Below are 19,601 nucleotides of genomic sequence, written 5' to 3'. Positions count from 1 at the left end.
AGAGATCTATAAATATTATTACTCTTATTTAGTAACCTCTTTTATAGTTATAAAAAATTAACCTTAAAACTCCGAACTTAATTAAGGCCCGATTAACTAAGAGACCTTTTTTAATAGCCTTAAGAACCTAAATAACTTTATTTTTAGTATATAAAATTATTATATATTAATAAATAAGTATATAAAAAAGAATTATATTTAGATAATTTTTATAATTATTATAGTAGTTTAAAAATCGTAGGTAGGGTTTTAATGCAGTGGCTGGGATAGAGAAATGGGGTGGCCAAAAGGGGGTGGGTCGACTTATCCTTGAGAAAGACCCACAGTCTCTGTGGTATCGAACAGTAAATGAATACTCAAGGCTTCGACTCAGCAAGGAGCAGGACAAGATGGCTGCCCTATCTTGGCTGGCGAAACAAATGCAATCTCTACGGCCCCCCGAGGATCGATACCTGGTTGGCTTGTGGGAGAAGACTTTACTTTCTGATCTTCTCTGGACGCAGGGATGGAGCTACACGGCTCCAAACTCTCGAATCTCCCGCTATCCGTCCTGGTCCTGGGCCTCATCACCATACCAAGTCGAATGGTCAAGGGATCTCAACATACCACTGAAGTGTACGCAAGTCGAGGCAACTAAAGTTACCACCCGAGGTCCGAGTCACATGGCCGACTGCATAGAGGCGACAATCACATTGAAGGCTCCCCTTCTAGACGCAACCCCTTTGCTTACCGCTACTCAAGCTCATATTGCCGCATCCCGGGTTTCAGGCGATTACGAATCTTCTTCGCCATTTGGTCACTTGTATCCTGATCCGTACGACGCCTTTATCACAAATCTGGATCACTTATATGTCCATTATTACAGTTCGGACAGCGGTTCTTATATCACGGATATCACTCCCGCAGAAACTTCTGGCTGCTTCATTCTTCTAGCCACGAGCAACCGTTCCTTGCTCGACCTTAATGCTATCCATGTTCAGAAAGAACAAAGCAGCGATTGTTACAGACGAGTCGGTTTGGCTAGCTTAAGGCATCCAGCAGCAAGGAACAAATATCTAAAGAATGCTTCCACCGTAAGATGGCTGATAGAAGATCTACCGACACAAAGCATCACCTTAATCTAGGCAAAAGCGCGCTATTAGGAAAGTCTTAGGGCTACTAAGGTTTTAGATATTTACTCACTATTACGTAGCTACTCGTCATCAAATGTCTACATGTTGTTAGATATTTCCTTGTTCTTAATATCTGCTTGTAAGTAAATACAGGCTGTTCCAATACCGAGTGACAAGGAATGCATAACTTAATGCCTCATCAACGCTTTATCATTCAACTTTACCATTTATATCAAAGATTGGGAGGGGGGGGGGGGGGGGGGGGGAGAGGGTAAACGTTCTGTAACAGTTAAGCGATCATTGTTCGATAATATTCTTGCAGTCTCTATCCTGTATCACAGCCGATACTTATAATAACTCGAGGTTTAGAGCTATAGTCTGACCAAAAAAAGTCTCAAACAGGAATGAAACACCCATGAACGGAGCTTTGATTGAGGTCAAACCTAGACTCCCCTTCACCAATCTCTTCCTCTCCCTCTTCTTCCTCTTACTTCAACGACACCAGCCCAAAGAACCCGCCGCCATCTACCAGACTCAACCACATCGCCCTGAAGTTCGCTTCTCTCAACGACCTAGCCCATATGTACCACGTCGCCAAAGCGGGTGGGGTGGAACCGCACCTCTGCCTCAATCACGGGGTGACGGCGAGCTTGTCCTACAAACTATAAGGATCCAAAGGGGAACCAGATTGAGACCATGATGAAGAACTATGACAACCTCGAAGATGTATGGAAGCATATGAATTGCTTGGATCCATTAAATACATCAGGTGTTAGATTTGATCCGGAAGAATTGTTGCGACTTTAAGGTTACGAAGAATGTGGCACAGCCGAACAGGAGCAGGCGAGCTAGGGGCAGAAGACTAAACTCCAAAACTTCTAAGCGAGTCTCGAGGTCGACAGATTACTTTCAAGGATGAAAGAGAGCGCAAATTCTTCGTACAAGTATTACTATTTACTATGATTATGAAGAGCAGCAGCGCTGCCAGGGTACTTCCACGATTACTCTATCCACCGTGATATACAAGAGCACCAACTATGTATGCTGTGGAAGCAGTGTGTGCAGGCAGACTTAAGTGCTTGCGTCTATGTCCATGGTATAAGGCCGTTTCCATACGGGTAAAACCGTCAATGCTACCTCCGTCATCTCAATCGCGAAAAATCAAATGTCTTGACTCCATTTGTCCATGTATAATGCAAGCTTTTAATAACAAACACCTCTTCATCGTTTTCACGACCCTCGCATGCCTAGACACCGGTAGAATTTTACCAGTTGCAGAACATGAAGTAGTGGTTGATAAACAGGTTGTAGACGTTGATGATGATCAGTGGTAAGGGGTGGTACCAGGTGAAGCCAGTGACAAGGCGCCATGTGACGACACCGACCATGGCACCAGTGACAATGAGGGTCCAGATGATGCAAAGAAGGCGCATGTTGCGATACTTGTTGCTCTTGTGGGCCTTGGAGTCGCCAGAGGCAGCCCAGAGAAGCTCAATGTTGAAGAGACGATCCTTGATAGCGGTGAGGTAGGCGTAGCTCTGGACCGTCATGGCATGCTGCACGTTGAAGCCATATTTGGCCTTAGCCCAGCAACGCATGAGGATCACACCATATAGGATCGAAGGGATAGCAAAAGCCAGGTTCCAGAACTTGAACCATTCCGGGCGGATAGCAAGGAGAAGAGTGCCGGCAATAGGGGCAAGGAATATGTTGAGTGAAACTGCAGCGTAGTACAAGAAGCCTGCATTTGGTTAGATGGGCGAATGGTCGCTGTATCGCTGTGAAGTAGAAGTACAAACCTGACAGATAACAGATCTTTTGCATGAGGGTGAGATTCGAGACCCAGAAGTGGCCGTTTGTAAGAAGAGTCGTTGAACCACGAGCCCATCGCATCTGCTGGGAGAAGAAGGCGCGAGGAGAGTTGGGGCAAACACCGGTGGCGAGGCAGAGCGGGATGTACTTGACCTTCCAGCCGCGGTCAACCGCACCAAAACTGTGAAATATTAGTCAATGGTCTTGCAAGTTGGTTGAATCAAACTTACCCAGTGTGAACATCCTCGGAGAAGCCAATTTCGGCCGTTCCACCGACCTCGACAAGAGACTCACGACGGTAGAGAGCGTTGCTTCCAACGCAGATTGAGGCTCCCCATCTGTTACGATTGACCTGCACGACACGGTAGAACAATTCCTGAGTGGCACCCGCACCCTGCTCAACCCAAGTTTGGTCGTCAGTGACGCGGAAGTACTGAGGGCTCTGAACAAGGGCCGTCTTATCATCGCCCAAGTGCTCAACCATCAATTCCTTAACAAAGTCAGGGCGTGGGCAGAAGTCAGCATCAAAAATGGCAAAGAACTCTCCGCTGGTCTGTGCAAAGGTCCATCGCAGGTTGCCAGCCTTTCGGAGACGGGGCCGGTCATCGCGAACGGAGTAGTTGAAGCCATATTTCTCAGCGAGAAGTCGAACCGGTTCCGAGTTGCCGTCGTCCATGACGTGAACCTGGAGCTTGGACGTAGGCCAATCAATATTGACAATGTGCTTATATGTGTTTTCCAGAATTTCTATGGGCTCGGAACAGCAGGGGAGGTAGATATCGACAGTCGGGGCGTTGTCTTCGGTAATAGGGAAGCGCTCAACCAAATCCAAGTGAGCCTTGTAATCCCAGTCTCGTCCAATGATTCCGACGGCGTAGGAGATCAACAAGTAGATGCACATTGCTCCCGCGAAGACGCCATACCAGTAGAATGCCGGGGCAGAGAGCGCGAACAGCCACATTCCGGCGCCGAGCGAGAGGAAAGAGAAGACGCCAAAGATGTAGAGAAGCAGTCGGTTGGTGTGAACGTAGCTGAGCTTCTCGGTGTCGTTCGGGCATACGGGCAAGACCAAAGGCGGCTCTTCCTTGGGGCAGTAGGTTGCGCGGAAACGGCCGTAAAGTCTCTTGGGAAAAGACTCGCCTGATGAGGGTGGAAGTGCGGTCGTGTGCGTCTCCTTTGCCTTCTCGGGGTCAGAAATAATAGGCGGAACATGGCTAGCTTCAACGTCCGTCTCAGAAGAGGATTGGTGATGGCCCTTTTCATTATAGACCGGAACTTCTCTGCCCAGCGGCGAGGGCTCCTGGAACCTGTTAGTTGGGCTTGAAGAAACGGATGTTGAGCAACCTACGATATCGGGTCTGCTTAGACGGTGGTGAGAGGAGTCGGCCCAGCTCGATCTCTGACCTGATCTGTCTGTGGTGTCGTACGGATGTGTTTGCCCAACAGCGTTCTGAGATATGTCAGTCCCTTTTCCTTCAGGCCGGAAGCCATCGCCAGTGGCACTTCATGGAAACGTACCACAGTAAAAGTCGAGTCACTGGCGAGGGAGGGTGCCGCGCTCGAATCGTTGTCGGTGTCGAACGGGTTAGAACCGAACGGATTAGTCGGGGGCGTCAGGCTCGAGTCGGGAGAAGCTCCCCGTGTTGTGTAAGGAGGCGACATTGTGGTATCAGGTTCCCGTAAAGCGACACGAGCTACTTTCACACAAGATTACTATGTGTGTGTGGAGGAGATCGAGAGTCGGCTCGGGCTGGCAGTATAACGAGTGCGCGGAAGGGGTGGTGAGGCAAACGAAGATGGCTTCAAGTGTCGATGTACTCCCATTAGGTTCCTCGAAGTAGACGGCAGAGTCTCTCGGCACCGAACGCGGGTGAGTGTGTGACAAGAGCTCGAAGCTGGAAGAAAGAGAGAGCAGCGAAAGTCGTCAAAGCGAGTGACTGAAAATTGAAAGTAGACCAGCCTCGTGGAGTTGAACTAGCGAGCGGGCGAAGCGGCGAGAGTAGCGCGATGATGGCAGCGGAGGACTAGGAGCCAACGTCTAGCTTCTAGGTGCAACGAGCGGGACGGAGGGAGGAAAGGTTTTGTTCAAGGTAAGCCACACAGACGGCGGAATGACGGAGGAGAAGGTGTAGGGTTCCTTAGGAGAGGCGAGGTAAGGTGAGGTGGAGGGGAAGACAGGCAGTGACCGGGATCGGATGTGGTGAGAGCCCAAGGTGAAGCCGAGATAGGATGGGGCTGGTGAATGTAGCGGACCCAAACAGGCAGGTTCACCACAGCGTGGAGAGAGGAAGGTGCGGCTACCTTACGGCATGCGTATAGCCCAGACAGACACGCGAGCATACGAGAAACAGGAATAAACGACCTGGAGAAAAGGCAGAGGAAGACAAGGCGAGCCGTAGTAGCAGGCCACTTGAGGCCAAGCAGGAGTAAACACACCGTCTTGCTTCCTCCAGCAAGGATGTGAATACGGTATCACGGCCACAGAATGAGGCACGAATACGTACAGTATGGTGGTATTCCGTAGGTAAGTACCTCATTGCTAGGCTGGGCTGGGCTGCTCCGGGCTTGCTTCCAAGATGACCATGTTTATTCGTTGAATAATGTCCGGATCGTAGGTATCTTCTGCAAACTCGACAAGGACATTTCTCTGCCCCTGCCATGAATATCCCCGCGAGTGGCCAGCCCACCCGTGGCCAATGCGTGGGCAAGTGAAAAGGATCGTGGCAGGGATACAGCGACCATTGGACCGTTTGGCGGTTACAAGGGCTGGTTCACTGCGGGTATGTCTCTCATGTCTGCATGCGCTTAGCTGCCTGGTTACGGATTGTGTTGACTCCCGTCGCTTGCAAATCATGGCAATGGTCCGGTGGGAGAGATGTTGTGACATCACCGCTGGGAAAGAGTCAGAATACCTACTGGCCTTAGCAGGTGCCATTGTAGTTGGACCCAATATCTCAGATTAAGGCATGGCAGCGTAGCAGCGTGCTACGGCTAGCTCAAGGCTAATGACCGTAGGTTGCTGTCCATGGCCTAAATCTGCATAGAAGGTTGACAGTCGCCGCAGACTGCAGGTGAACCGCGAAGCCCTGGGGGAAATAACCTGGCTTCAGGATTTCCACATGGCTACGGAGTCAAGTACCGGTACAATAAGTCGTGTGGGGGTATGAAGGCAGGGGGCTGGGCCAAAGGGAATCAGCCAGGAAGAGAAGCTGGGCAAAAAGTGACAAACGGAGCGGAGAGAAATCATGACTTGGATCCAAGAGTCAGGAAAGCACGAAGAATAAGAAGAGCATGGCAAACATAATCTGATGCCACGCCGGAGTGGAGTGGGGCCGGTCGGAGTGGACTCCGTACATGATTGGGCAATGCAGCCTGTAAATGTCAATGAGGGAAACATTCGCCTGCCAGTTCAGAGAGCAAGATACCTTGCTCCGTACAGAGTACCCATGGAAGCAAAGAAGGCGTCAGATAATAGCCATGTCCCAGATGGCAGTTCCAGAGGAAGGATACAAAAGATCAAAGCAGGGCTGTGGGAAATAAGGTAGGTGTCCCGTGCCTGCCATCCATAGTATGGCAAACCGCAAAGCAGGTGGCAGGTGGGCAGGCAGGCGGGAGTCGCGGGAGAGACAGGGTGGGCAAGAAAGGAAAAGCCACCTGCATCATCAAACGTGGGCCTATTTCCCGGTTTGCCTGTTGCATTTGCGGCGTTTTGGACTAACAATTCAGGGCAGTTACTCGGAAAATTCTTGCAAGCGCAAACACCAGAGGGCAAGGCGAGGATGGGACGGGATGGATGGACATTGGAAAAAGCCCATGGGCCTGGGAAAGAGCCGCCAAGACGTTACCTACCTTATCGGCGAGTGCAACGGAACCATGAGCTGACTATCACAGTAGTGTACGTACCGGATCATGAACAGGGGTAGACCAGCAGGCGCTGCTAGCGTCAACCACATCACGGGCGCCAAGGCCCCAGAGGGAAAGTCGACTTGCGACTTGCTCTGGGAACTTGTGGGAAGAAGCCACGAACGGCACGAACTGCAGCCACCACAGCGCCTCATCGTGTCGGCCGCCTTCCGGATGAGCAGCTACTTCTTTCTATCTTCCTTCCCGCCTGTTGTGGCCTGTTTTGTTGCACCTGCCTGCATGTCGTGGTTCATATCTCTAAGGTTCGTATCTGAGGTGGACAAGGTAGGTACCTTGGGTAGATAGACCCCCACTTCTTGCTGTGTCGGGCACGATGTCGCTCCTGCTCTCACTTGTGCCTCCTTGCTCGCAAATTATGTATACTGCATACTCCGTACGTCGGATAAGAATCAATAAGAAACACCGCAGAGCGGAGATCGAAGATGAAGGAGCTACAACCACGGCAGGGAAAAGAGACAGGAGCAGGGTTGGCAGCTGTCGAGCAGGCTGTCCCTGTCAAAATGTGCGGACCTTTGATGGTCAGAGCATCAATCTGGACCGCCATTTGACAGCATCAACCGGGATGCCGATACCACACAGCGAACCATCCCGCACACATCTACGCACTATCGACTTGCATGCTTCAAAGTGCAGCAAGCTTTCCGGCCCTTTTCAAACCTGCAATCTGCTCAGTGCCGCCATCATCGAAAAAATTCTGATTCAACGTCTGCCAGGCTGCCAGCTAACCTCTCTGACCCGCCGCGCTACGCAGATAACCTTGGAACTCAAAAACACAAAGCGTTGAGCTAGCCCACGGTGGGAATGGGCCCACGATTGGCATTCACTGAATCACTGCTAACCACATTACCACGCTACTAGACCCGAGCCGGCGGCCGTTGCTATCAGATCGACCATCGGTAGTCGCCGGGCTGTCTGAAGCTCCATTCCTTCAGCTGTGCTGGGATCTGGGAACTTGCAATCCTGAAGAGAGACACCAGCCTTCTTTGTCTTCCTCGGCTTGTTCCAACTTTTCAACACCCCGTCTGTGGCTTGTGGGCTTCTCCAACGTCGCCCTACTGACGGACGACTAATGCCAACCAACAACGCATACCTACCTCTCTCAGATCTCTGATGGTCAAAACCGCCACGCTACTCGTATTGCCACTGCAGCACATGCAAACAACGCCAGCGACTTCTACCCATCATGCGCATCCTGTCTGACTGGCCCACCAATACCCTCTCCAGCCCCAAAGCCTTGGAGGCTCAATACCGCGCAATTGGGCCACCAGTTCGAGACCGTTTCTTCCTTCGCTTGCCCACTGATACCTGACTACATACGCATACGTTGCCCACGCCAATAAGCTAATAAGCGTAAACCTTGACAGCATCCACCTCAGAGGCTATTTCGACATCCTCATTCGCTGGCACGTGCTCTCTCGCGTGTTTGACGGATAGCTCACCGTTGTCTTTCTGCAGTGTTTCTTTCTTCTGCTCCTTGGCTCAGCAGTCTCCGTCGCCGCCGTTTACCTTTTGAATGAGCAGCGGCAATATCGGTCGCCGCCCGCCCGTCCCCTCTGCAGAGCATCGCTGACGAATCCTTGTCTTACATCGCGCTTGGCCTGAGCAACGATGACGCTTGCCAGGTATCTTTGCGGTCACAGAGTCTCGAGAAGAGCCTTTGACTATTGGCAATGGCTCGTACGAACACTGGCGATCGGGATCTTCTCAGAGAGGCGATGATCAAGCGCCTTCTATAGAAGATGTACCAGCGCCAACCGGACTCTCTCTACCCACATTGACGCTCCGGTTCCTGATCTGACTGGGGCATTCTTCAATAATTTCGCCTGTCGTTCTCGCTCTCGAGCCCTCGCATCCCGCCGTTCCATTGGAACAATGGGCCCCAAGACTCCTCCGCACCCCAGCTACCACGAATTCCATCGGATCCACCGTGCCACGCGGGCAATGAAAGTCTCGACTCACCTAGCAAAGTCACAGAACATATTGTTGACGATTCACACCCGCCACGTCGATCCGGTTCTCCAATACCGAGACATGGCGAGCCAAAGCCAGCTGAACGGCTGGGGCGACCTGGTTTACCCCGGTCTCGTGTCTATTGTCGCCCGCTGGAGCTTCCGCTATCGCAACATCATCCATAAGTCATTTTTCGCTTTCATCGAGATGGTTTATCTGAAGTCCTGAGCTGCATCCTATTCTGCGCTGAAGCACAGTACAAGGCACTTTTTTGCGGCGAAGCGAATAATCGCACGCTCACAGCGGCACATACCGGGGAGTGACAACTACCATGTTCCCAAAGTACCCTCAAAATGCTGGCTAAATATCCGTGATGAAGGGGTGAACAGTACGCAAAACCTGAACTGACATCCTCATCTCGGTTGCGATCCTGCAGCACATCATCGGCAAGAAGAAAGGAGTCAAACGAATATTCCGCGATCTCTAACTCCTCTCCGCCACCCATATCCAAACGTTGTCGTCGCCGTTTAAGCCGCCCGTTGTCTTGGCTACTTCGGCATGGCGGCACGCGCGCCAAGCCGCCAATACGAAAGAATGGCGCGCCAGATAAGCTCCTGGTCTTTTTTCCTTGGTTTTTCCTCACACCGTCAACATTGAAACGACAACACCAATTCTCCCGCCGCTTCTCGCCATGTGTGGATATCAGACTATTGTTCTGCGACTGTCCTACGGATCTTGCTGTCCCGGATTGAGGCCACTCTCCGAGGCGTGGATCTCGATGACGCAGCATCTTGGTACAATTTCCTTTCCTCTTCCCGTCGGATTGCATACGGAGTAGGTAGACCCAACCTGATTCCCCGTCACCAGTATGGTATTGGTCTCTTGGCCTGTGAGGCAAGCCGCCAGCCGCAAACCAACCAGTCCAGTCTCTTTCTTCTCCAATCCCGCTCCGCCCAACCCGCCCCTTTCCCTACCATCTCCGCCAAGACCGTGCACACCATCCCACCATCCCACCCTCCATCCATCATCCATGCCATGCCACATTGTCTCCATTAAAAAAAACATCCCGGCAACTGATCCTTTGCGAGCGCCGAGATGCATGCTGCCCACCACCAACTCATGGAAAACGAGATTGCCATACGCGTTCTCAGCATGGTTCGTCGAAAACGGTCTTCCGTCTGCAGGCTGGAGACTGGCAATAAACAACGCGAGGCCCAGAGTATCAATCGCTGGCTTACTGCATGCTAATGTCCCTACTGCTCACGCCTAATGCCCGCATCGGACCGCCATACACACGCTCTTGCTAACAAGCGGCAAGAAGTAGCCTTTTGACCGTATTACAACCGTCAGTGGCTGACACTGTCTCTGTCCAGCTTGAAAGAGGATGTTCAGCAGAGGCTGGGGCTTAGGATACGGACACTGGAGGCGAGGGAGGCAACGCCATTCGGATGATGACTGGAAAGTGCTATGTTTAGACTGTGCTCTCTTTCCGGCTTGGCTTTCTGGGAGGCCGCCATCTTCTCTGAATGGCCTGAATACTGGAAGGGTGCCTCTGTGTGTGCATATGTCTGTGACCAGCGATCTCGCATGAGAATGTGTCACCGTCCAGGCAAGGTACGCTCCTTCCGGTGACCCCTCCAATCGAGATTTCGGCGCGAGCTCCGGGATCTTTTAGAGCTTCGAGGCTAGCCTTGCTGTTGGTCACACGTAGCTGATGTGGATTTTCCGTAGAGTTAGGAATTATCCTCAAGAAGTAAGACAAAGTCTGGATGATATTAGCTCGGGGTTGCAGACAACGTCACAAAAACACACTTGTTCGAGGCGTGGAAAAAGTTCCCGTGCTCTCTCTATGCGATTATGTATTGATTAAGTACAATGTCTGTCGAGGTTCAAACAACCTCGAATTCACTGCTGTTTTGAACCCCGGATATCATCAACAAAGCAGTCAAATGCTGTACTCCAAGCCGTCATCCCGTTCCGCCTTTACGCGGACTTGTTTGTAGTAACAAAAGTGAAAAGCATGTGGATTTACATAGCCAAAGCCGAAATCGACAGTAGCAAAGCCGAAGCCAGACCCAACACCGAAAGCGAGCTTCTTCCGGCCGCGTTCTTATCGTCGCCACCACTGCCGCTGCTGGAACCGCTGTCGCCGTTGTCGAGGTCCATGCTAAAGTGAGCCGCGCTGAAGGTGATGTTCTCCGGTGAGTGCCATGCCTCGGAGCCGAACTCCACAAGGCCGAGCCACGAGTCGCTGTCAATCTCTCCAGAGTCCAGGACGAACTTGAGTAGCGGCGTGATATCCTCATCGAACTGGGTGACGTCGGAACCGTCGCGCGTGACCCAGGTAAAGACCTTTTGGTTGCGCTGGTTGGTATCGAACCAGAGGGAGCTGCAGAAGCACGTCAGCATCACCGTAATATGGTCCCCAATACGTGAAAAATCACGAGCGGGGGGAGTCTGGGAGAAATGCTTACAACTCTGTCGAGCCGAGTGTGATGTTGGTGAGGATGGAATCGCCCATCAGCGGGTACGGGTTTCCGACCTTGCCCAGCCAGATCATAATCTCCGCCTCCGAGTCAATGGGGTTGTACGTCTTGGTCTTGTTCTTGTCGACAAAGAAATCCCACGCGGCATTGGCGACGACGCCGCTGAGCTCGGCTTTGCTCTCCGCCCAGGTGGTGGCGGCAAAGTCGCGAGGGGGGTCATTCTCGGGGTTGCCTTTGCGCATGGTCCACTGCGTCGCCAGGCGCATCGTCTTGATGGCGCTCAGCTTGGTTGGCAGCCTTGTGGAGTTGAAGCGGACATGGGGGAATGAGTGGACGTTGTTCTTGTCATCTTCCCAGTTCCAGTTGGCATCGAAGGCCGGAATGGATTGGTCAACCTATGCGTAGCGAAGAGCATCGTGTTAGTCGATGTGGTCAGGCCATGAGGGCACAGGATTTCCGGGCATGGGAGGAGAAGGCTGATCAGAATGGCAGGTGGAAGAAAGTCGCGACGGAGTTCGTGATGATATGCAGGGTCGAGGCAGGCTGACGGGAGCGGGATGGTATGGTATGGGTAGGAGAGGGGCATGATAGGAGCAACGAGGTGTAGATAGACTCTCAAGCCCAGATACGACGGTTGGTCACGTCACACTACTTACCGATACGCACGAGGAGCCATTTCCAACAGGGTTCCAAGCATTTGACTGGACTGCAGAATTCTCGTATTAGCCTGATCCACGATAAAAGGCAAAACGAGTATGTTGTGCTGAATCTAGGTTGACGGCGTTTACATGGAAGTAGGTGTCGTCGAATGACCCGGAGTCAGACCTAGGAGTGTGATGGGGGATCCACGTACAGATGAATTGGGTATCTGAGCTCGTAAACTTGTTTGTCTTGCCGCAGATTGTCGTATCGTACGCGGCAGACGCGTGACGAACAGCCGTCAGGCCGGCGGCGAGAAGAACAGCGTTTCTCATTTTGTTTGCGCCGTAGATGTTGGGAGACGAATGGAAGGTTTGAAGGGGGGTTTTCACGTAAAATGTGAGATCTTTGTGTTAGTGGGCGTAAATGTGCTTTTTAAAGACCGTGATGAGCAAAAGAAGCACTTTCTTGATCGCGAGATAGCTCGACGGGAAGATGCAATGACGAAAGGAGAATAAAGGGTCGGAGTGCAGACCGGAGGACGATTGGAGCAGGCGATGAAGATGGCTGACGGGGTCCGACGGGATGAGCTACCTCACTGTCACAGTGTCACTCATTCAATGGACGGGACCGGGGAGGCAGGCGCAGGTTGGGGTCTTTGGGTGGAGCAGATGGAAGGAAGAGAAAAAAAGATGACGATGAGGACGGAGGAAAAAAAAGAGAGACATACTGCGAGAGAAGGAGGCTAGCCTACGGATACAGGTCTTTGGTGACATTCCTCACGTTCTGGGCCCAGCTCGCCTGCCCATCCAAGAGCTGAGAAAGTATTGGCAGGAGGGGCTGAAAAAGGACAGGAACCATAGCTTTGACCCTGCCCGCTTATCTCGCGTCGAATGACAGCGGCAGGACCTAACGAGTACATTGGTAGGTACAGGAAGGCGAGTGTGAGTCCAGGGTCGATGATTCGGTTGTGCTCTCCCGTATGATGTTGGCAATTCGCATTGGCATTGGCATTAGAATTGGCGGCAGTATCGAATTTGCTAGCTTTATTTGGCAGCTACCCGGTGTCCTTCCCCATTACATCACTTCACCTGAAGGTATGGAGTACCTCACCACGCTCACTCATTCACCTTGATTTTCCTCTCGTTAGCTTCGAGGTAGAGGTAGCTCTAGCCTCAGCTGGGCTGTCCGCTGGGCCCGGCGCATGTGGGCGAGCTAAAAAACAAGCATATGCACCGTCTCTTCCCGATCGGGAAAAAGGCGTTGGCCGGCCGCCCACGACCTGGTCGGGACGGCATCCGTGGCTGCGCCGAAGAGATAAGGTCCAATGTTGATGATGAGTGGTGCTTTGGATCGTGCCTGTGGGCTAGGAGATGTTTCTCGAAGCATGTAATGACGAGTGTGATTTACTGATCGAGTATGAGTTTGCAAGTGCATGAGTGAGTGAGTGTACTAGGTAAGTAAATAATCGAGTTTGAGTGAACCAGTAGGCATTCGTCTCACTGGCAGTAAACAGACGTAGTATTCCTCACACAAGCAGATAATATCCAGCTATCATTTGCCCAAATGAATAGTAAAAAGTGAAGTTGCTGCACAAATAGATATATAACAACTCACTGGCAATTGACAATTTCTTGCATCTCACATATGATCGAGTATACATAGTCAATAGAGAGGCACTGGCAAAACTCCGACAGGCTGGCATGACCCCACCTTGTGACATAGCCGACGACGAAACTGACACTCGACTCCGTGAGAGTCGTCGTGATGTTAGCCGGTCCTTGAGCCATCAACCTGGTTGGCAGCGAGCCTACCTATCCACAAGTGGAAGCAAACTTGCAAAGCGTCCCAATATCCAATTCGATGAGCTTCGAAGAGTATGAGGGGAGGTGTATATACCCTATTTCTGAGAGCTTCCTATGTACCTCGGTCAAGCGGCCGGGTAAGCGATACGAGATCAATACTACGAAGCTGCTCCATACCTATCCAAGTCGACACAAAGATAGGACAAGAGAGCTCCTACGCAACGGGAATGTCGTGTGGATGGTCGATTAGACTCACCTGAACCAGGCAGGCTCTGTCGTACATCCCACTGCTCAGGTCCTCGCGTGCAGTGTGAGTTGAGCGGGAGTCGCGTCCAACCTTCCCCCCAAACTCTCACATGTATGAGCTGGAGCCGAAGCTGTCATGAGGCAATCTTCAACTCGATGTGATGATGCCCTGCGCGCACTCGCACTTTCTTCAGGCAACACCCCAATTTCCCCAGAGCCGCAATGAGTTAAACTTAACCATAAATCGCAATGCGAAGCAGCCCCCAAACTCGCCCTCCACGCCTGCCGCGCCCTACAAGGGCCTACAGAGCCTAGAACATGCGTTAGTAAGCCGCCCGAGCAGTGAGAACGCTCCGCCCGAGTCATGTTGCAGTGCTTCTCCAACTGACGCCTACCGGGCTTCTCGGCCACCGTGTTAAGCCTCAGAGCAGCAATGGCTCGTAACCCGTAACATGCCCAAAACAGAATGGTGATGGGCGAGGGCATCCAGGGGTGAATACTAAAGGGATAGATCGTATCCCCCAGAATCTCGTATTTGCCCACCTCTCCAGTACATAATCGCTGCGTCGCCCCCCGTCTGCTTCCTGACTTCAGTCATCCTTCTTCGCACAGCAGAGATCTGACTGAATGACCATGTCGAAGCTCATAAAAATCCGATGTTTTGGGTGGTGACCTTTTGTCGGATTACGATGCCACAATACGTCGCCCACCACCACTATCAACACCGCGGCACCACTCGGCACCGACACAAAATACGCCAATAGCTTGGGTCCTTGGTGTCGATGCAAAAGTCCGACGAATCGATGACCTTCCAACCCCGGACTTCGACCCAGCGAAAGACAGAAAAACGGTGGCGGGATAAGGCCCCTGAATTCCGCCTCATCCGAAGGATCAAAGGCCGCACCATCACACCAAGGCCACCAAGAACACCAAGACCTGAATGTCTCCAGCGACTTGCAGCTTCTTCAAGACTGCAACGATTCTAATTCGCCTGCGAAAAGGCGATCCCGCGACAGGAAAGGGGAATACTCTGGGCAGAGTGCCGCCGTATCCGTTCGCCGACACACCAAGAGCCCTGATTACGGTCTTGGAGCATGCAGACGCAGTCCAGACTCGGGAAGGATTTCACAACCCGCGGGTAATGTGACAGGAACGGCTTGAGTACCGTAGAAACTCACGCCGTTCGAACTTGCGTTAGCCCGTGCCAACCCTGCTAGTGTCCCGTACCTAGCCCTTTTGGGAGGTCAATTTTCGTGATTATTCAGCGGCGCTATACCTAATACGGAAGGCGGTAAAGGGTCATTTTTTTATTTTCTATTCCTTCCTAATTACCCATTCGCCACTACCTACTACCTACTACTTACTACTACTTACTAACCGTACCTCTACCCACCTCTACTACCCCTATCTTTTTATAAATTATATTACTAAATCTACTACTAATTATACTATTAATTATATTGTTAATTATACTTTTACTATAGACCTTATAATACCCTTACGACGGGCCCTTACTAAAAAGAGCTCGAATACTATAAAAGAACTATTAATTATACCTCTAGTAGCTAAGCGCCGCGGGCTAGCTCTTACCCCTATTAAAAATTAGAAATATATATTATAAAGTAACTATTACGGCTAGCTAGTTATAGTAAGTATATTAGTAAAAGTTAAGGCTACGAGTACTAAGTAAATAGTATCGTAGTTATAAATAGCTTCTTTAAAGCTATGTTTATAAGTTATAAAATAAGTAAGGCTTTAGTAATTAATCGTAGTCTTATTAAAAAGGGTTCTTAGTAAAAATAGTTAAAAGTAATCGTAAGATCTAATATTAAGTTAATTATTAAAAAAGCTATAGAAGTCTATTTTAAAGCTTAGCTTAAGTTTATATTATAGATAAGTCCGCTTATAAATATATTTTTTATTAATAATTATTTTTATTTATTAAGTAATCGCTTAGTAAATATTAATAAGCGATTACTTAGAATAATTATAATAATTACTTTATTACGTAATTATTATTTCTTATTTATATATAACTTATTTATAGTTCTTTTATTTTATAAAAATTACTTTATATTCTTATATTTTTATATATATAGTATATTATAGCCGCTATAAGCCTACGGGGCGGGCCCTAGTCTTAGTTATATATATTAAGTCGTAATATTAAGTCTCTTTTTTAAAAGTCTTATCCCTATAAACTTATAAATAAGTCGTTATAACCTAAGTTAGGGCTTATTAAGTAATTTTTCTAAAAATACTAAGATATCTACTAGATCTTTAATATATCGTTAACTAAAACTTATTTTTAAAATTAAGGAGCGAGGATTTAAAATTATTATACTTTACTTATTTTATCGTTTATTAAAGTAAAAGTATAAGATACTAGAGGGTAAATTAAGGTATTATAAGTATATACGTCGTAGTCGTTCTTATAATGCGACTATTAGTATTATATATAATTATAAGTTTTTTTTTTTTTTTTTTAATATTTTTTTATATTAATCGTATTTATAATAAATTATCTTTTATTCAAAACTAATAAATTAAAACGCGAAGAGGAAGTAAAGGAGCTTTTTTTTTAAAAATAGGTAGAAGCTTTGCGTTATATATAAACTAAACCCTTTGGGGTCCGGTCCGCCTTATTAAGGGCTATCTTTGCCTTTACGGGTAAGCTGGTCTATTAGGGTTAATATTAAGTATCTTTATTACGTACTTTAATAAAACTTTATAACTAACTATAGCCGGCCGTAGCCGTTACTAACTATCGATACTAACTAAACTTAAGATATTAATAACCCCGCCGCCGTAGTATATTAATCGCTTTTTTAATAGCTAAATACTACCCCTTACTTTCTCCTTTTATTTTATTTAATAATAACCTCTCCTTATTAATATTCCTATTTAATACGCTCGCTTATGCTCTTTTTAAGCTCTTAATTATATTATTACGTCTAAGCTTATTTATATTACTTTATTATATTAAAAAGGCGCTAATAAGGGCGACGCTTATTATAATATATCTATCCGTTTTCTATAAGTTAATATTATTAATATAGTATTTATCAAGGCGGTCTCTTTATAGCTCGGGGTTATTTAATATAATACTTATAAGATTAAACTTCTAGTTATTAAGGAAGCCCTAAGGGTCAATAAGTTATTAATAATATCTTAGTATTTTAATAAAGTATATTTAAAGTAGATAGTTAAATAATAATAGCGATAGTAATAGTAATAGTAAGGGAAGCGTCTTCGACTTTAATGAAAGAAACGAGGTAACGAATATATATATATATACGAGTTAAAATTAAAAGTATTAGGGTAAATATCGTAAGGTCGGTATTATTCTTAATAATAATAACGAGGGTATCTCCGATATTATATTATTATAAGCTACTATTACTTAGAAAGGTAGCTAACTTAGCTAGGTACGCGGGCTTATAAAGTAATAATATTAAGTACTTATCGCCGTTTATAATCCGTAGTTATAAACTTTATAAGAAGGAAAGTTAAAAAGTTAGAAAATCTAAAAAAATAGTTTAGCGAGATAGTATAAGTATTTATTAATACTGTATATTAATACTATATAACTAATATCGAGAATCGCCCGAGTAGCTAATAAAGGTAAAATACTAAAATAAATATATAAGCTAAAATAGATTAGTTTTTATTAAAATTAAATCGTTTTAAAAAAAAAAATTTTTAGTATTTAAGAAGGGGAAAGCGATTCCTAATCCTCTTAATATTATTAACGAGGATAAATCGGCTACTACGTAAGAGGCGCAATTTAATAATACTTTTAGAATAATTAACTAAGATACTATAATAACTAGGAGTTCTAATTTTAATTTTAATTTAAGTATTTTAAAAAGAATTCCTAAGAGTTTTAGAGGTTTATAATAGGTTTTTATATATATTTTTTATATCTATAGTCTTTTTATTTAATAAGGAATTTTCGTATTTTATTCCTAATTTTATAATTAATAATTCGTTTCACTTCGTACTTTAATTAGTTTAGTTCAATAATAATATAATCGTTTATATATAAACTTTTTAATATAAGTTTAAGTAATAAAATATAAAAAACGGGATAGTATTATATTATATTTAATAGTTTTAATTCGTAATTAATTAATAAAACCTTCTTAATAATCTTCAAAAGTTTAAGTTTTTCATAGTTTAATTTATTATTTAGTTATTTCGTTTTAATATTATAATAAAAGAGGTAAGTACTATCCCCCTCTTTTAAAAATAGTCCTTTAATCTTTAATCTATTTACGTTCTTTTTTATATATTATTATATAAACTCGAGGTTTAGTAAGGCTTATTTATAGATCTTTTTAAATTTACTTACGTTTACTATAGCTTTTATAGTTTATAATCCTTATTAAATTTTTTTATACGCTATTAATTAAAATCTATAGTTAAGGTAAAACGGAGATTTTTTTATTTTTTTATTAACTATACTATTATATATGAACTAGGTTATTAATAAAAATACTACCTAATTATCTTAGTTATAGTTTATATAATAACCAAAGTATATCTCGAGGATCTAATTAATCCTTTCTATTTATCTATCGGTTTATAAATAGAATCATATTAATAATTTATAGTCTATACTAAGTTACGAAATTAGGGATTTTTAAAACTTCGAAATAAATAGCTTATTTCTATTAAAGATAATTTCTTTTAGTAAACTATAGTTTAAAAATATAACCTTAGTAAATACGTATATTAAGTCTTTTATAGTACTAAATTTTTTATAGGGAATAAAGTAGGTAAACTTAGTAAGTCGATCGATTATAACTAAGATATTATTATATTATATTTTAATAAATAGTTCTCTAAACTTTAGTAGTTTAATAATAAAGTCCTATATAATTAATTACTATGTTTTTATTAGTAGTTATAATAATTGTAGCTCGTTATAAAGTTTATATAGGCTATTTTTATTTTTTTTATAAGTTGCGCAGTTTTTAATTATTTTTATAATTTTAATATATATAATAAATTTATTATAGTACTAATAAATCCGTTTTTATATTTTAATAATTCCTTAATAACTATATACCGGTATATTATAAATTTCTATAATAAGCTTAGGGGTTATTCTTTTAGTTAGGCTAGTACTAATCTTTTTAGCTATTATAAAAAGCTTCGTAATTAATATAAGACTACTATTTTTCTCTTACTTAAAAATAACTTATATTTCTTTAGGGACTACGACTTTATAATTAAGTCTTTTATTAAGAGCGTCTACTCTATTATTTTCTAAACCTTTTTAATAAATGATTTAAAAATTAAATTTAAATAAGAATTCGCTCTATTTAACTTATCGTTTATTTAGGTTCTTATTTATCGTAAAGTTTATAAAGTTCTTATAGTTTATATAAATTATAACTTCGTACTTAGTTCTAAATAAGTATAGCCTCTATTTTTAAAATACTTTAATAATAGCTATTAGTTCCTTATTATAAATCTATTAATTTAATTTTACTCCGTAAAATGCTTTAGAATAAAAGTAATATAAATAAAGCTTTTTTTATTTATCTTATTATTTTAGGACCGCTTTTATAATAAAGTCTAAAGCGTCGGTTTTAATTTTAAAAGGTTTTTAGGGGTCT

General features: G+C 45.4%; 7 protein-coding genes across 7 annotated transcripts, besides 1 other annotated feature; 4 read left to right on the top strand and 3 right to left on the bottom strand.

Moving 5' to 3' along the window:
• Window positions 1-389: 389 nt before the first annotated feature.
• On the top strand, window positions 390-1,124 carry CLUP02_06686 (uncharacterized protein; the record flags this gene model as incomplete). The annotated part of the gene is made up of 1 exon (XM_049285683.1): window positions 390-1,124. The coding sequence occupies one exon, from the start codon at window positions 390-392 to the stop codon at window positions 1,122-1,124; it is 735 nt and encodes a 244-aa protein (XP_049142826.1).
• A 403-nt stretch (window positions 1,125-1,527) lies between these two features.
• CLUP02_06685 (uncharacterized protein) lies at window positions 1,528-1,964 on the top strand (the record flags this gene model as incomplete). The annotated part of the gene is made up of 3 exons (XM_049285682.1): window positions 1,528-1,695; window positions 1,782-1,838; window positions 1,950-1,964. The coding sequence occupies 3 exons, from the start codon at window positions 1,528-1,530 to the stop codon at window positions 1,962-1,964; spliced, it is 240 nt and encodes a 79-aa protein (XP_049142825.1).
• A 413-nt stretch (window positions 1,965-2,377) lies between these two features.
• Window positions 2,378-5,235, bottom strand: CLUP02_06684 (glycosyltransferase family 2; the record flags this gene model as incomplete). Its single annotated transcript, XM_049285681.1, has 6 exons — window positions 2,378-2,853; window positions 2,912-3,105; window positions 3,155-4,374; window positions 4,443-4,618; window positions 4,743-4,819; window positions 5,231-5,235. The coding sequence occupies 6 exons, from the start codon at window positions 5,233-5,235 to the stop codon at window positions 2,378-2,380; spliced, it is 2,148 nt and encodes a 715-aa protein (XP_049142824.1).
• A 1,598-nt stretch (window positions 5,236-6,833) lies between these two features.
• Window positions 6,834-7,764, top strand: CLUP02_06683 (uncharacterized protein; the record flags this gene model as incomplete). Its single annotated transcript, XM_049285680.1, has 2 exons — window positions 6,834-7,090; window positions 7,707-7,764. 2 exons carry the CDS (start codon window positions 6,834-6,836, stop codon window positions 7,762-7,764), a joined length of 315 nt encoding a protein of 104 aa, XP_049142823.1.
• A 265-nt stretch (window positions 7,765-8,029) lies between these two features.
• On the bottom strand, window positions 8,030-8,215 carry CLUP02_06682 (uncharacterized protein; the record flags this gene model as incomplete). Its single annotated transcript, XM_049285679.1, has 1 exon — window positions 8,030-8,215. One exon carries the CDS (start codon window positions 8,213-8,215, stop codon window positions 8,030-8,032), a length of 186 nt encoding a protein of 61 aa, XP_049142822.1.
• A 505-nt stretch (window positions 8,216-8,720) lies between these two features.
• Window positions 8,721-9,026, top strand: CLUP02_06681 (uncharacterized protein; the record flags this gene model as incomplete). Its single annotated transcript, XM_049285678.1, has 1 exon — window positions 8,721-9,026. The coding sequence occupies one exon, from the start codon at window positions 8,721-8,723 to the stop codon at window positions 9,024-9,026; it is 306 nt and encodes a 101-aa protein (XP_049142821.1).
• Window positions 9,027-10,826: 1,800 nt separating this feature from the next.
• Window positions 10,827-12,925, bottom strand: CLUP02_06680 (uncharacterized protein; the record flags this gene model as incomplete). Its single annotated transcript, XM_049285677.1, has 5 exons — window positions 10,827-11,187; window positions 11,273-11,679; window positions 11,941-11,990; window positions 12,138-12,329; window positions 12,856-12,925. 5 exons carry the CDS (start codon window positions 12,923-12,925, stop codon window positions 10,827-10,829), a joined length of 1,080 nt encoding a protein of 359 aa, XP_049142820.1.
• A 1,017-nt stretch (window positions 12,926-13,942) lies between these two features.
• Window positions 13,943-14,011: a sequence feature (Short protein (CLUP02_06679, UQC81193.1) was converted to a misc_feature.).
• Window positions 14,012-19,601: the final 5,590 nt, after the last annotated feature.

The sequence above is a fragment of the Colletotrichum lupini genome, chromosome 3, assembly GCF_023278565.1.
Source record: "Colletotrichum lupini chromosome 3, complete sequence".
Taxonomy (NCBI): Eukaryota; Fungi; Ascomycota; class Sordariomycetes; order Glomerellales; family Glomerellaceae; genus Colletotrichum; species Colletotrichum lupini.
The sequence above is the reverse complement of the archived record's forward strand: the minus strand, read 5'-3'. Positions and strand labels throughout refer to the sequence as shown.